The sequence below is a fragment of the Neopelma chrysocephalum genome, unplaced genomic scaffold (assembly GCF_003984885.1).
Source record: "Neopelma chrysocephalum unplaced genomic scaffold, ASM398488v2 Primary Assembly neopelma1_96523, whole genome shotgun sequence".
Taxonomy (NCBI): domain Eukaryota; kingdom Metazoa; phylum Chordata; class Aves; order Passeriformes; family Pipridae; genus Neopelma; species Neopelma chrysocephalum.
In genome coordinates this window covers 666,370-681,457 of record NW_020925169.1, presented here as the reverse complement: position 1 = coordinate 681,457, position 15,088 = coordinate 666,370, and the positions used below count along the sequence as shown (strand labels likewise).

The 15,088-nt window shown below is 36.6% G+C and overlaps 1 protein-coding gene across 7 annotated transcripts in view; it reads right to left on the bottom strand.

The window, feature by feature from the left end:
• The window catches only part of FAM172A (family with sequence similarity 172 member A), a 283,280-nt gene that overhangs the window by 246,389 nt on the left and 21,803 nt on the right, over window positions 1-15,088 (bottom strand). For 6 of the 7 annotated variants that reach the window (XM_027708758.1, XM_027708757.1, XM_027708763.1 and 3 more), the window contains 3 exons: window positions 8,766-8,888; window positions 4,347-4,448; window positions 1,683-1,783 (listed from right to left, as the gene is read on the bottom strand). In XM_027708758.1, the coding sequence (XP_027564559.1) occupies window positions 1,683-1,783; window positions 4,347-4,448; window positions 8,766-8,888 (326 nt within the window). Of the gene's footprint in view, window positions 1-1,682; window positions 1,784-4,346; window positions 4,449-8,765; window positions 8,889-10,748; window positions 10,892-15,088 lie in introns of those variants that run through there. The other variant, XM_027708759.1, reaches the window with a different exon arrangement.

Here is a 15,088-nt window from a genome sequence, read left to right as displayed (position 1 = left end):
CAAACGTAAGCGGCAAAGCCACACATCCCAGCTGCATTCCAGAGAATTAAGCTGCTAAGACACCCCAAATGATTCTAGGATTCTATGAATAAGGCATTTTTCTTCCCAAGGCACCATTATACATGAACAAACCTTGCTTTACTGGAGATGGCTAAACATCTGCTATTGATGGAAAGAAGTGAATTGATTTCTTATTTTGCTTGTACACACAGCTTTTGCTTTACCTATTAAACTCTAACTCAGCTTGTGAATTTTTTCACTTTTAGCCTTCAGATTCTCTCCCTCATCCCACAGTGTGGAGTGAGTGAGCAGCTGTGTGGGGCTGAACTGCCCACAGGGGTAAACTATGAAAACTAGAAAATCTAAAAGACAAAATGGCTAAACATGCATAATTCAAGTATATCTTTAAGTAGTCTGAATTATTGCAACAGAAAGAGTAAGTGGGAAATAAGTGTGTTTAATCCTTACTAAAACAATAGCACTAATGAAAGTAGACAAGTGTGAGGCAAAGGCAGTTCTTGAGTGATAATTCTAGCAGAAATCAGTGGGCAATATCACATAGTCTCTAAGAAAAAGACTCCAGTTTGTGAACAGAACTCTGCACCTTCTTTCTCCAAAAGCCACTCTGACACAAGCAGCATTATTACCTCAAGGTCAGTGCGCTGAGACTGTTCTTTCTGTAAGGCGGGGAGGTTGTGACAGTGCAAGAAAGCTCTCAGCTCACAGTTCTGCATCCACCGAGATTAGCTGCCTTTTTTAACAAGTCAATGCTCTGACTTCTAAAGCAATACAAAAAGCTTAGCATTGAAAAAGTACATTTCACATAGAAAAGTAACTATGGTCAGTTGCTTTTACAGCTCCAAAAAGCCAGGAAATACTAGTAGCATCCAAATATCTAATACACCAACAAATATTTAATCAATTAATCATTAGATATCTACTTAATCTATCTAGTGGTTCCTGGTACCTCCTAGCAACATGAGAAAATCAAACTGCATTTATCTTCACCTAGAAAGTAAAATGCCACTGTTTTGTACTCCGTTCTTCACCCTGAGGGGACTAAAGTTAAATATAATAATAATGGCCCATCTTCGCGAACGAAGATTTGGGGAAAGGTCTTTTACCTTTCCAGCCTGCGCAATGGATTTTTTAGGTGAGACACAGCCTGCGCTGAACTGAGCCCACCCTTTAATCCTAAGGTTCATCTGCCGGGGCCAAGCAAGCTTGGACAATGGCAGTGAGGTCCTCAGGACGTAGGTTTGTTTAGAGTGTCCTTCTCATAGATGGATGGCCACACAGGGCTAACGACCTCCATCAGGCCAGGAGACCGGGATTCGAACCCGTGGTCGCAGCAGTGAGAGTCCTGCACGCTAAATACTGCACTGTATAATATTATCTAATTTATGTAATCTAGATGATATTCTATTCTGAAGATATACTGAAGCCAAGTAGTCTAAATCACATATTAAGCTATATAACAAACAATAGAAATTACTGTTAAAGCATTAACATTCAATAATCCTGAAATACCTTCTGTTAAATGACTGAAGCCTCACTAAATCTTCATTAACGTAAAAGAATCACTCCTACAGGGGAGAAAACCAAACCCCACAGCATACATATATATATATAAACACATACATACATACATACATATATACATACACACACAAATTATATACCTCTCCAAGAGCTTCATAGCGCTTTTGGTTCCATCTATGCAAATCTTCACGATAATTAAACACAAATGGCTCCCCAGTTTTTATGTGTCTTAACTGTCCTTCTGTAAAAGAAACAAAATTATTACATTTAGTTTACTTCTTCATTAAAAATAGGACACATTTCATTGCTGAAAATTTTAAAAGAGGTCTACATCTAAAAATTGGGCTATTATGAATTTCTCCACATTTTTGGTTATAGGATTTCTGAAGGAAAACAATTGTATCCTAAAAACAAAATGCATTCCCCTTGTATGGTATATATTGCTAGATAAAGCTAAACAGAAATTATGACAGTGAAATTACACACAGATATCAAATGCCAAACTGCTTTGCAAGAAATATTTATGTCTCAACTGCTACGGATTAACAGTGAAATGTAAACATTAGCAGTTAATATTTGATCTGCAGTACTAATTAGGTGATCAAATTGTAGCTACAAATACATTATTTCAAAATCAACTCCATTATGAAGAAATGTGAGTACAAAAGGGTTGTTTCAAGCTTAACAACTTTCTAAAGTAAACTGAAAAAAAACATGTCCACAGTTAGGGTAAATATCTTAACTCCTAGGCATAATGAAATCAAGTAAGAGCTTCTAGATTCAGGGTACACTGAGAGAACGACAGCAGAATGAAGCAGAGTGCTTGATCAGAGCAAACCCCCATGCTATTCTTACAGTGTAACTTCCCAGAGTTGGCCTTTTTTATAGTCAAAGTTAATAGCTCACACAACCACTGATGAAGACATAGACTGTGTTAAAACAACAACAATAAAATGGCAACCATGAGGCAGCAAACTCAGGAAAAGAGATATCTTACCAATAATGTTTCACCTTATCAGAAAAAACACAGATTATGATCTCAGATCATCATAAAATTGCAGTTCATCAGAGAAATATTAAAAACAGGGATAGGTACAAGTAACTCCTTTGAATGCTTAAATGTCTACATGATGAAACTAAGGTTTCTCAGCAATGTTTCCTCTTGAATAGAGAAAAGTTGCTTAGTTCACATCCTTTCAGAATGTTTACACTTTGATTTTGATGTTTTGAGTAAAATATTTAAGATCTGATATCTACAATAGTTATGCTTATCTGCTGATCTAACTTTTTTCCCAGATCTGCCTTACCTCACATACTGGACACCAAGTTAAGTATTTCTTCACAGCTTCCTGTCCCTGTGTCAGGTCCAAATATCCTTCTTCTCATATTTTCATCATAACTTTACTTTCAGCTGTTCCTTCTCAGTTAGTTACTTTTCAAATACGCCATTCAATAGTACATGAATTGCCTCTCTCGGCAAGTAAAGTGGAACATCTATCTGGTATTTTTTTTTCTTTGGTTTTCTGGAACCCTGGTCTTCTTCAGATTTAAATAATCTGATAAAAATCTTCTGTACTTTTCCATCATAAAAAGAAGCATGATTATGACATAAGAGTACATGACTGAATATTTGAATTAAACATATAAAGGCAAAATGAAGATCTTTTTGCTTTGCTGACCTGTAGCATATGTAATAGGTTTTCCTCCATTCTATGGAAATCACTCAGCCTGTGAGGTTAGTGATGAAATATTCAGTAACATAATCATTCCCCAAAATTCAAATTTCAGTCCTTTTTATCAACCACATATGAACCACTAATTCTGAAGTCAGTAAGAAAGACAGTAGACACTGTGCAGATCTAAAAATAAGGAGCTGAAAAGTGACAGAGCTGAACCCCTTCCATCAAAGAAAGAGCATCACTTTCATGACACTTTTAGTCTCTAAGTACGTTCCTGTGAAAGCCATCAGGGTATTAAAAAGCTAAGTGTTGCATAAATGACTATCATTTAAAGGAAAGCTCTTTTCTTTTTTTCTTTGAAAGTGGAAGATGTAAGGCAGATTTAGAAACTAAAGTTGCTCTGTTCACAGAACAGGCACTGAAAAAAAGTAGAATTGTAAACATTCCCACTTGTCCTACAGGTTTTAAACAATCTTGAAAGAGCCATTTTCCAAAGCCTAGTTTTACTTTAGCTTAGGATTTTAAAATGCATACACTGGAAATTATAAATACTACTAATTCATTTAACACACAGATTGAGCTAGCTGGAAGTACTTGTAGTCATCACACACTTGGCTGCAATGCAAAATCATGACCCATACCAGAAGAGACAGTCTATCACATTACTCATCCTTCCATCAATATAAATAGGCATTTTCCTATTGATATTAATAAAATAGCCAGGACAAATTATTGTCTTAATAACAACTTTGTATCCATAAAAATAAATAAAACATTTCTTAAATGAGTGACCATTCTTTAATTTTGCTTTTTAAATGCTGATGCTAAGCAAATTACTTTCAGAATTTTTGTATCAACACTTCTGTAACAGAACACAGAAAGTCATAAAGTAGGCACAGTACAAATCTACAACACTGTATAAAATGATGGATTTTTGTGATAATTTTATGAAATAAAAAAATAGTACTTAGCTAGATTTACAAGTCTATCAGCCCTAAAGTTTAAAATTTTATTCTTAACAGAAAAGTGTGAAATTCTAATAGGGACTTATAAGGTATAATTCAAGTTCTGATAACCTCTCAACATTATTCTAAGTATAATCTTTACAAAGTATATATGACTTACTTTCATTAAAAATGTACTCAAATCCTTCCAGAGTATCAGGAAATTCAAGTGGTGGCTCATCTTTTTTCATCAGTTCATCCAAGTCTATTCTAGACAATAAATCTAAAAAAGGAAAAAAATTACATAACGCATGCTATGCTTTTTTTATTTCACTATTAACCCTGACAAAACGTGTTTGTTCAGATTTGTAGAAGGGCAGAACAATATTCCAATATTACTTAACATAGGACACTGTTATGGGAAATCCTGTTCCAGATTCAGAAGCTGAACCTCATTGGCAGTATATGTCATTATTTATTTATTTATTTATTTACCTAACTATCTATTTCTAATGTTGATCAAAAATGTTAAGAGACATAAAAGTCACCAAAGATATAGTCATTTGTTTCAATGATTCATTACCTCAATGTTAGAAATCTCTGGTATGCTGTCATAGTTTGAAATTGGCCCCCCCTGGAAGCCGGGGGGCTCAGAAGTGATTGGGTGCCAGGGCAGTGTTCCCTGGAGAGCCAATCACCACTCATGCTGTTCGCTTCTGCTGAAAAATCATATATACACAGCCACTGGAAGCTGTTGGCATTCAGTTCTGCTGTTGGTGTCTGCTGTGTGTAGGTGGAGAAGGCCAAGGGGTGGCTGGGCTCCTTCTTTCCCCATTTGGGGGGTGAAGGGGAACCCTGTGCCCCCCCCAACTCTGCCTAGGCCAGAGTTAGAGACAGCATTGGAGTGAGTGTATGTTTGTGAGGGACATGACTCACAAAACAACTGGTAAGCAAGGAGAGAGAGAGGCAGGCCTTGCGGCCAGGCCCTCTTCTTCCCCCCCGACTTTGCAGCCAAGCTGCAGAAGGGGGCTGTTTTTCCCTCTCACTGTTTAAGTGGGAGTCGATGCACGGCTTAGTATTGAAGCTGAGCCAAGAGACGGGCCGGAGGAGGCTCGGTTGCCAGGGAGAAGAATCCCAGGCAAGAACTGGAGACAGGCCAAAGGGCTCAGGAGTTGCCCTGCCAAAGCTGACCGGGGGGCAGCCGAAAACTGACTTGGAGGAACAAAGATTCCAATGCCTACTGTGATAAGCTACACTGCAGCAGCCTACGAACTGAGGTATGAGACTGAGAAAGAGAGATCACACAGCAGACCAAGAAGAAAGGACTCAAAGCTACTTTCTTGGACTTCGTGAGGTAGGAAGGACTTCCAGAAACAACTGAAAGTTGGTTAGGGAGTGTTCAGGGGCCCAGAACACTCCCACGAGAGAGACTGCGTTACCCAGCAGCTTTGAAAGGCTCTTCCTGGACTAAAGTTAAAGGGAGGGGCTTAAAAGGATTGAAGGAAGTGTAATAATATATATATATAGTTGCCTCTAGTTGGTACAGTGTATTTATTTGTGTAAATAAATATATATACTTCTCCTTCCCCTATAGAAGCCTCTGGCCTGAAAGTTTCTCTCCGGTGTTGGGATAAATTGTGGGAAGGGGTGGGGGAGCCTGGAAATTGGATTTTGGATTTCTAATATGGCTCAAACTGCCACATACGCATGTACATAAACTCACAAAATCATATAATCATAAAATCATACCTCATTTATGTTTTTAACCTAAACTTATCTACTTCAATTTCAAATCATTGATACAGTTCTGTTTGCCTTCTTGAGGAGGTCAGATTATCTGATGTAAACCATCTCAGGGGCATTTACCAGCTGTGTGACCATACCAGTTCTTATCCCTTCCTCTGATATCCAAATAGACTATTATATCTGAATCCTTCTCTCAACCACCCTCCTTAAATAGCTCTTAAGGTAGAGAAAACTCTCATCCATGTCATCGGAAGCCATGACATACACATCCTTTTCAGATCAGGATTGTATAATCTAGTTCAGCCTGCAGTCACTAATGCAAGTACACTAAAGTAAGCATAATCTATATTCTTTACCCTAGAATTAAGGATTTTCATTTAACCAGAGGCAAGCATATTGGGACACGTTTTGCTCACATCACTAACAAACAATTACTGCATACACACATAATAGTGTACAATCATCTCTCCTCTCCTCATTGCTTATCACCCACACAGCCCAGTGCTACCCTATCTGACTTTCTGATTATTAATCAAAAAATCATTAAGAAACAATTCAGCAGGATATAGTTTCCTACTTCCTCGTAGATGAATTTGAAGACCACACACATTCTGTTCAGGAGTGCTACACTGGCTGTGAACCATTACTGTTTCATAAATCAAGATACCATGTATTACCAAGAAAATGCATTAAGTATTCTAAGTATACTGAGTTATTATCTTTACCATCCAAAGCTGTAGCTCAAAGAAAAGAAAACAGTTTGAAAAGGCTCATTTTCTTTAAGCTTGCTTTCGCATTAACTGTTTCCACCCTTTCATTAATTAAAATAATTATTTTTGTAGGTTAGTACCATTATTTTTGCTTAGTCTTATTGTTCGTAGGTTACCCACATTATCTAAGCTTAATATTGATACCTTTAGCCCTTTGAAATTTCTGCTGTTTAAAATGTTTGAAGTGTACTGAAAGTTGTCTTCAACATTCTTGAAGTTCCTTGACCTTCTCTTTTTATAACTCTTCCAGTTCATCCTGACAGTCATTCCAGTGTCTATATGATTGTCTCCAGCTCTTTCTTCTGCGAGTGATTTCAGTGGGCAAAGCTGGAGGACCAAAGGCCATCTGGTACGGCCACCGGAATTCAATATCTCTCCAAAAAATATTATGGTGTCTGAGCATCTCTGTGGTATCTAAATGTCCATATAACGTCAGATGTTGACTGGATGATTTCTAAATCTGTCTTTCTCCACCATAGCTCACTTTTACATCACATCTGTTTAACAGCAAGTCCTATGAAATTCAATTTACATAAGCAATCATATGTTTGTTCTCGTGCATTATCCTTCGAAAGTTCTGTGGGAACTGCTTTGGTTCTCAACCAAATGATAGGAGAAAGAAAAGAATTTTGTCAAAGAAGTCTTTCACAACAGGATGTAAAAAGCATGCCCTTTCTTCTACTGTACTTTCACAATACCAAGGCAGCAAATAGTCTTTCTCTCCTTGGTGAAGAGAATCCTGTCACACCACACCTCTAGAATTTAGTTTCACTGAAGTTTTCGTGTCTTCTTACTGTGACTTATTTAGAAATGTGTTTACACAGAAGTGTCACTTACTATATAATAAAATATCAATCTCCTGAGTAGCAAGTACAATAGTATATGAAAGCTTATCTGCAGTATGCACAGCTTGTCATGATTTACAGCTTCCAACAGACTCACTGAGGAAGACTGCACTTGGTCTGTCCTGCAACCACTGACACAGTCACTTTCTTCCTGTGCAACTTTTCAATTGCTAAAGTGTTCTAACAACTTCAAGATTCTTTCAAGATCTGATCCACCACTCTCACTTAAGATCTTGGACTTTACAACTCAGTTTGAGACAGTTCAACAGAGCTGAAAATTGAGTGATCTGCAGGAGACCTTCTATAGCCCAATGGGAGATCACTAGATCACATCAATGACGCTAATCCTTAATGAAGATCAAATCAATGACAAGTATAAAATGGGAGTTTTACTTTTTCAAACATGAACTATAACTTCCTCAAAATATACTAATCTGACAGAATTAGTACAAGGTTTTATAAAAGTACTACATAGGTTTTCATCAAACATTTCACAAAAACGCAGCAACTGAAGAAACATCATCTATCATCACAAAGAATATAAATTTCTAATAATGCTTTGGCAGAAATCCAGGATGTACACTGGAGTTGCTAACTATATTCTTTTTCCTCCTTTGAAAGACAATTTAGAGTCCGAATGTGTGATGCAACCACTTCAAATCCAATGTTCGGTTAGCTTACTTGAAGGTCTAACCAACTCCATGGTACTTCTGAAATTGAAAACCACTATTTAAATTATCATTTATATAAGTTTTTTTTCCCCTAAGTCACTTAGGTCCATTTATTTTTTAAAACATAAAATACAAAGGGAAGTGTATAAAACCAATGTGGAAATCAATACCCTGAAAACCTTTTTGCTGTTAACATTCCAGTCCAAGAGACTTTTAAAAGCTGTAATATGATTGTATAACTATAAAACAAAAGCGTCATACAAATTAAATGAAAATTCCCAAAAACTAAGAACACAAAAGCACCAGCCAACTTTCTCAAAGGATAATTATGTAAATTTAAAAAATTAATGGATATTGTATTCTGTTAACTCCTTACCACAGATAATTATATTTTATATCATCCTATGAAAATACTGATAATGGACACACCATTAGACAATAAGCATTAGCACACGTGGACTAATAGTCTCTTCCAGCACTGCAATTCCCAAGCTCTAACCCATACCTATAACAAATTATTTTCTCTTCCTTAATAATCATTTCTAAAATGTAAAAAAAAGATTCATACCCTTTAATGCAGTGGTCTTCTCTTTTTCATCTGGGCCTCCTTGCTGGAGCTGAGCCATCACTACCCAGACTGTCAACAGATTTAAAATACTGAAGTAAATGCAGCTAATCCTCAAAGGACAATCTGAAAAAGAACAAGATTTGGATATTAAATTTACTGAGTGCTCCTTTAACAGATCTCATCCTCTACTGTTTACACCACAAAAAAACCCAGAATTTGCTCTGAAAGCAAAATCTGTCTGAGTATTATAAACCCCAGGTTTGGTCAAAGATTCATGTTCACAAGAATGAACAATAACCTCTCCCTAATCCTAAAGGTATTTCTACCTAATCAATATATCTTTCTTTGTGATTCTAATGTAGCGTCAGTAAAGGAGAAGCCTCTAGAGAAGCACAAAACTTTTAAGTCCAAAGTAGAAGATACAAGAAAAACCAAAACATAATCAATAGAATTTTCACAATCTTTACACATTTTCTTCATCAATTAACTCCACTTTGTTGTTTACTGTATTATATAGTTTTGTTTTAGTAAAACTAGATGAAGCACACAGTTTCAAACCACTGCGATTCCTACAATACTTTATTAGTATTGGTATTGAAAATCAGGATTGAAATGTATAGAGCTATAGAACAAACCTCGGTGTATTCAAGATGGGAATTTACATACAAAATCTGATTCTAAATTTCTCCTGTCGCACAGAGGGCAACCCAGACATTCAAATCCATAGTCTCTTTCATCTTGAATCTGACACCAAGGGAGTGAACTAGCACATCACAATTACTGCTTTTTCCTTCTCAATAAAAAGACCTCTGTGCACTGAAATCTTTTTCCCTTCATCTTTTTTGGGTTCTTTATCTGTCAGTCATTACCAATTTGTTTTATTCTTCTTCCCCATATTCTTTATCATAGATGAGCTTGCATGAACTCTATCTCTGTAGCAATTCGCCAAAAAAAGAGTAATAGCATTCACCAACTCTGCTACTCGCTTCCTAATACCCGTAAGAAAGAACCCCAAAGTGGTTTCTTTAAAGTAACAGCAGTTCACCGTAAGGACAGTAGAAAAAAAAAATGAAATTAGAATAATAAAGACTATTTTTCTACCATCTTTAGAGAAAATTTGTTACATTAAAAACTTTCTTGTAGATTAAGGAATAATATAGCAATTTAAGAGGGTGATATTTATTAACTAAGGAGATGGTTTGAGGGGTTCTTTTGGTTTGTTTTTTTTTTTTAAACTTGGGGGCCTAGAAAGTCCAATAATCGATTGATTTTACAAGTTAGAACTATGGCAGACTTTGACATCTTCCTTTGTAGAAGGCTGTTCAGACTAAGCTGATAGGAAATGGCAGTATACTACTAAAGCCTTTTAAAGACACAACTCTATAAGGAAAGGTCTGTTTAGATTGTGTACTTTGCAAATTATGACAGCACTGAACATGATTTAGTTAAAATGTCCATCTTTTGGCTAAGGCTTTAAGCATGTTAGCACTCATTACAAAGGCAATCACAAAAATAACAGCAAAACCACTGAGATTTTATTGTACATTTTTTAACATATAATGTTGTCAATATAAATATTAAAATGACTCAAATGTTAATTCACACATGTGGATGGTATTGAACACTCTTCTCAGATGCTTCCAAACAGTCCACTGACAAAACATTATCAAATACAAAATCTTGTCCATCGTGTTTGTACATTTGTAGCACAAACCCCTGTATGTTCCAGTAAATCATACAGAAAAGAAACTGATTTCAGTTAAAATTACTAGAAGTGCTAGAAAATGACACTGATAGTGTTTTGTGACAATCTAGATTACAATTATTCTAGTCATAGAAATTGTGTGGTTCTCCCTACACAACATTTGAAAATTCATTATTTGGTATACGTAACTTAATGCAGTTAACAAAATACATACAGGTATGTATGTACATACCTGTTACCCAAGGGAAGAAACATAAAATCTATCTGAACAGATTTACCTTGGAAAATTAGACCCCATCCCCTAATCAGATAAATCAACATAGAGACCAGGCATCCTTGGCATTCTTGTCTCTACCATGATACCCTTCTTCTTCCTTTAACAGACGAAGACCTGCCACTGAGTAGATAACTGAACAGGTTTAGTTGCCAAGCTAGAAGCACCAAAATAAATAAATCTGAATTTAGCTTTGAGAGGGAGAATTTACAGTTCTTTTTGACAAAGTAAAAAAACTGTTACAGCAGCCACTCGAGGAAGGACTTGGTATCATAATGAGGATGGAATTAGCATACAGTATGTTATGCATAGTTTCTGCGAACACAGTGGGTTTTTTTAATACCTCACTGATATTTCTTTAAATGACAAACAGAAGAAATTAGATGAGAGGGTTGGACTTTTATTCTTTGACAGAGAGGTACCAAATCCTCTATAGTCTGACGGTACAAAAACTAACAGAGGGAAAATCATAAAGCTCTCTGAATGGCTGCATATAGGCAAATGCAGGAACTGCAGTTTATTCTAGGCATCAATTTCTACCCTCAGTGATCTTCAACTGCATATATTGACCATTCTGCGTAATTCCAAAATTCCATCATCAAGTTTCTTGTAATAAATACTGACTTTAAATGTGTTATTCTGTACAATTACTTAGATAATTCTTTTAAAAACATCTTTCTGTGATTTATTTTGCATTAGCTACATACAGTAAGCATACTTCCTAAAACACAACTTACTATTTCACCTGAAGAAATACTTACAGTAAATAAGTTCATGTATAGTTATTAGTATGTATCTTGATTATAAAAAACATCTTACACATATTCTGTGCCTCTTTAACTCTGCCCCCAGGAATATTTAAAATTATTTGACAGCAGAACCATGGTTTCATGGTTTCACATGAGAGAACAAGGCTGCATTTCATTATACCCTTATTTACGCAACTCCAAACTGGTTGATTCACAAATAAATGGTCATTAAATTAATTAAAAAAAAAGTCCCTCTTCCCACCAACAACAAAACACAACACTTTTGCACACATAAGGGAATATACACAAATATTTCATGTTCTTGCCTGTAAATTGATAACAGAACAGAACATTTGATGGCATAACAGTCCTACTTTTCAAATCCAACTAGACACCATATCATACACCATACATATGGCACGCATACGCAGATTTCAACACACTTCAATTATTCTTCATTGTACAAATGCAGACAGAAATGTGACAAAAAATGTAGTATATGATTTTGCTCTAAATTAGCATTACCTGAAATTAGGTCAATATTACAAATGTTCCAAATAAAGGCCATAAATAACTGTAACGCTAACACCATCACAAGTGCACCATAAAAAGAAAACACACAAGTATTTTCAAACAGCACAAGTCCTTCAAGCTTTTCTGGATGCAATCTGAAGAGGTGTTATTGGAATGCTTCTTTGTATTGCACTTGCTTTATTAGAACACAGCTGAATTAGAGTCTTGCTCTTTGTAAACTGACAATCCAAGCAAGCTAAGAACAAGTGTGGGTTAGATTTGTGCAGTGTGCCTGATGACTAAGACCCAGGTTTTCTTCGAAGAGATGTCCCTTCTCTGTATTGGCTCAACAGAGCAAAAAACCATAATTTAATCTTAGCAGTATTTTCTAATTAGATTTTATCTTTTCCTGCTTTTAGGGCACTACAGATGGCACCAGTAACAACTGCGTCAATTAAGGTTTTCTCTCACTTAAAAGACTGTATTTTCAAGTGCTTATAGGTTTGCTGAACTTCAGCTCTGAAAGCCAATTATTACCGCTCTGCTTTAGACTAAATTGTTTTGAAAAGGTTCAGCTAAAATGTCTAACTTTTTTATAAAAAGAAGGTTCAGACACAGTACCTTGTGCTCAATTCTGATGTTAATGAGCAGCTATAGCATTTCCATGTTGCAGAGATCAGAAATATAGGATCAGAGGACCAGCTTAGCAGTGTGTGTGCCTCTTGCCGTTACCCTAATGCCCGCCCATATCTGTTAAAAGGGCTTTTCTCACACATTTAATATAGACTTACTAAGACTTATCAGAATTTCCAGAAAATTTACCTAATTGCCTAGACCATGCTCAGTCAGGGGGCAGTCATGCTCAGGGGGGCAGTAATAAATGCTAGAAGAGCATGATCTGTAACCACTTGGAATACACAGAAACTGGACACGATCCCGAAGTTCCCATATCTTGTTAGATCTTTGCATTCTACTAAATGGTGGTGGAAGTGGCTGATAAAGTAGATGACTGCAGTCGACACTAAAGGTTGTTTTATTTACACAGCAACGACCTTCCAATGTTATTTACCCCATAAGTTCAAATAGCAGAGGAGTTATATGCATTAGCAATATGTGCCAGCAACTCAGTTATTTACACAAGGCAGAGTCAACACAATTCCACACAGTGAAATTTTAATTGTTTCAGTTTAACTTCCTTGAAATGCTAGAAATAACCTTCATAAACCTACTCATGTAAACACAAGCAAATAAAAATGTCAAAATAATAGAAAAAGAGGCAGCAGAACCTCAACACAGCCTCTGTGAAGTTTAAAATATGACGGTATAGCAACCAAACACAAGGTTCAAAATGGTCATCAAGAATTCTTCTGCAGTAGCTACAGCTTTGAATATTCCTACTGTTCTTCTCTGGGATAGAGTTAGTTTTCTTCATAGTAGCTTGAATTGGGCTAGGGTTTGGATTTGTACTGAAAACAGCATCGATAACACTGCTGAACAGCGTTCACACAGCATCAAGGCTATTTATGTTTCACATACTGCCCTGCCAGCCAGCAGGCTAGGGAATCACAAGAAGGTGGGAAGGGACACATCCAGGACAGTTGAACCATACGACATCACACTCAGCAATAAAAACTTGGAAAAGAAGAAACAGGGGACATGCAAATTGGTGGTGTTTGTCTTCTCAAGTTGCCGTTACACATGATGAAGCTGTGCTTTCATGGAGATGGTTGACTACCTGCAACTTCTTATTTTGCTTTGCTTGTGTGCACAGCTTTCGCTTTTCTTATAAAACTGTCTTTATCTCAACCCATCAGCTTTCTCACTTTTACCCTCTAGTTCTTTCTCAGATCCCACTATGTGGAGAGTGAGATAAGTGGTTGGGGGAAGGACCTGACTGCCTACTTTGGCTAATCCACAACAACACATAATACAATACTTTCTTAAATATGTACAGAGGACCCTATTTCTGCTGAGGCAGATGGATAGTTATCTAATGAATCAGGCCATCAACTCTGGGGACACAAAAAGACATCCTGCAATGAAGACAGGAGAATGCTGCCCAGAGAATTCTGTTCAGAGAAGGAATTTGCAGGTGAATATTACCCAACCCCTAAAAAATTTTCAGATAGCCTCTTTTTTGTGTATTTTTCATTTTCTGGGCATTCACCTCAACTGATTTCCTTCAATGCTCAGAACTATGGACCACTGGATTCCTGTTTTAAGAACTCTGAAGAAATTCCCTAGCTTTCCCAATCTCGGTACCCAATGTATGTACACTGAAGAGAAGGACATTTATTTCAAAATGCCTTCACCTCTAAAAAGTCAAAAAGAATCCTTCATAAACAGAAGATACTAGGGAAAATACAAGGAATTAATGTTTATGGAGAACTAACACCCTGCAATTGAAGCCTCAGGAAAAACCCATGGAACATGTAATAGCGCTATATTCAGTGGACAATTTACTTTCCATTAGTGCATGGTGTTATATCTCAGCTAACGAGCACAAAAAGAAGCAATAAAATCATTCAGAAAACAGCTGTGTGAAATGCTCTTTAATTACAGAGTCAGATTTTCCTGTCAGTCTATGTTACAAGGATAAGTCACGAGGACTTGGTACAATATTACTTCTTAACATAAGTGAAGTTTCCCTGTGACAGTTTATAAAAAAACTTGATTTGGATGAAACAAGATGGTTGCAATAGACTGTTGGTTTTAATGGGATTTTGACTTGAAGGATGGAGTGGAAAAGACCAACTCACACTAACCTCATCTGTGTACATATTAAGTAGTTACAGGACAAAGAGAGAATCTCTACTCTTTTTTTAACATCAGCTGCTCTTAAGTCAGCTGGGAGAGAAAAATGCCTCTGAACACAGAAAAACCAGAAGACTATTTAAAAGAGTCTTCTCTTAGGAGAGACACCAAAGTAATTTTCCAGAGAGTCACAAAAGAAGAGACAGACAGAGAGAGAGACAGACAGAGAGAGAGAGAGACAGACAGAGAGAGAGAGAGACAGACAGAGAGAGAGAGAGACAGACAGAGAGAGAGAGAGACAGACAGAGAGAGAGAGAGACAGACAGAG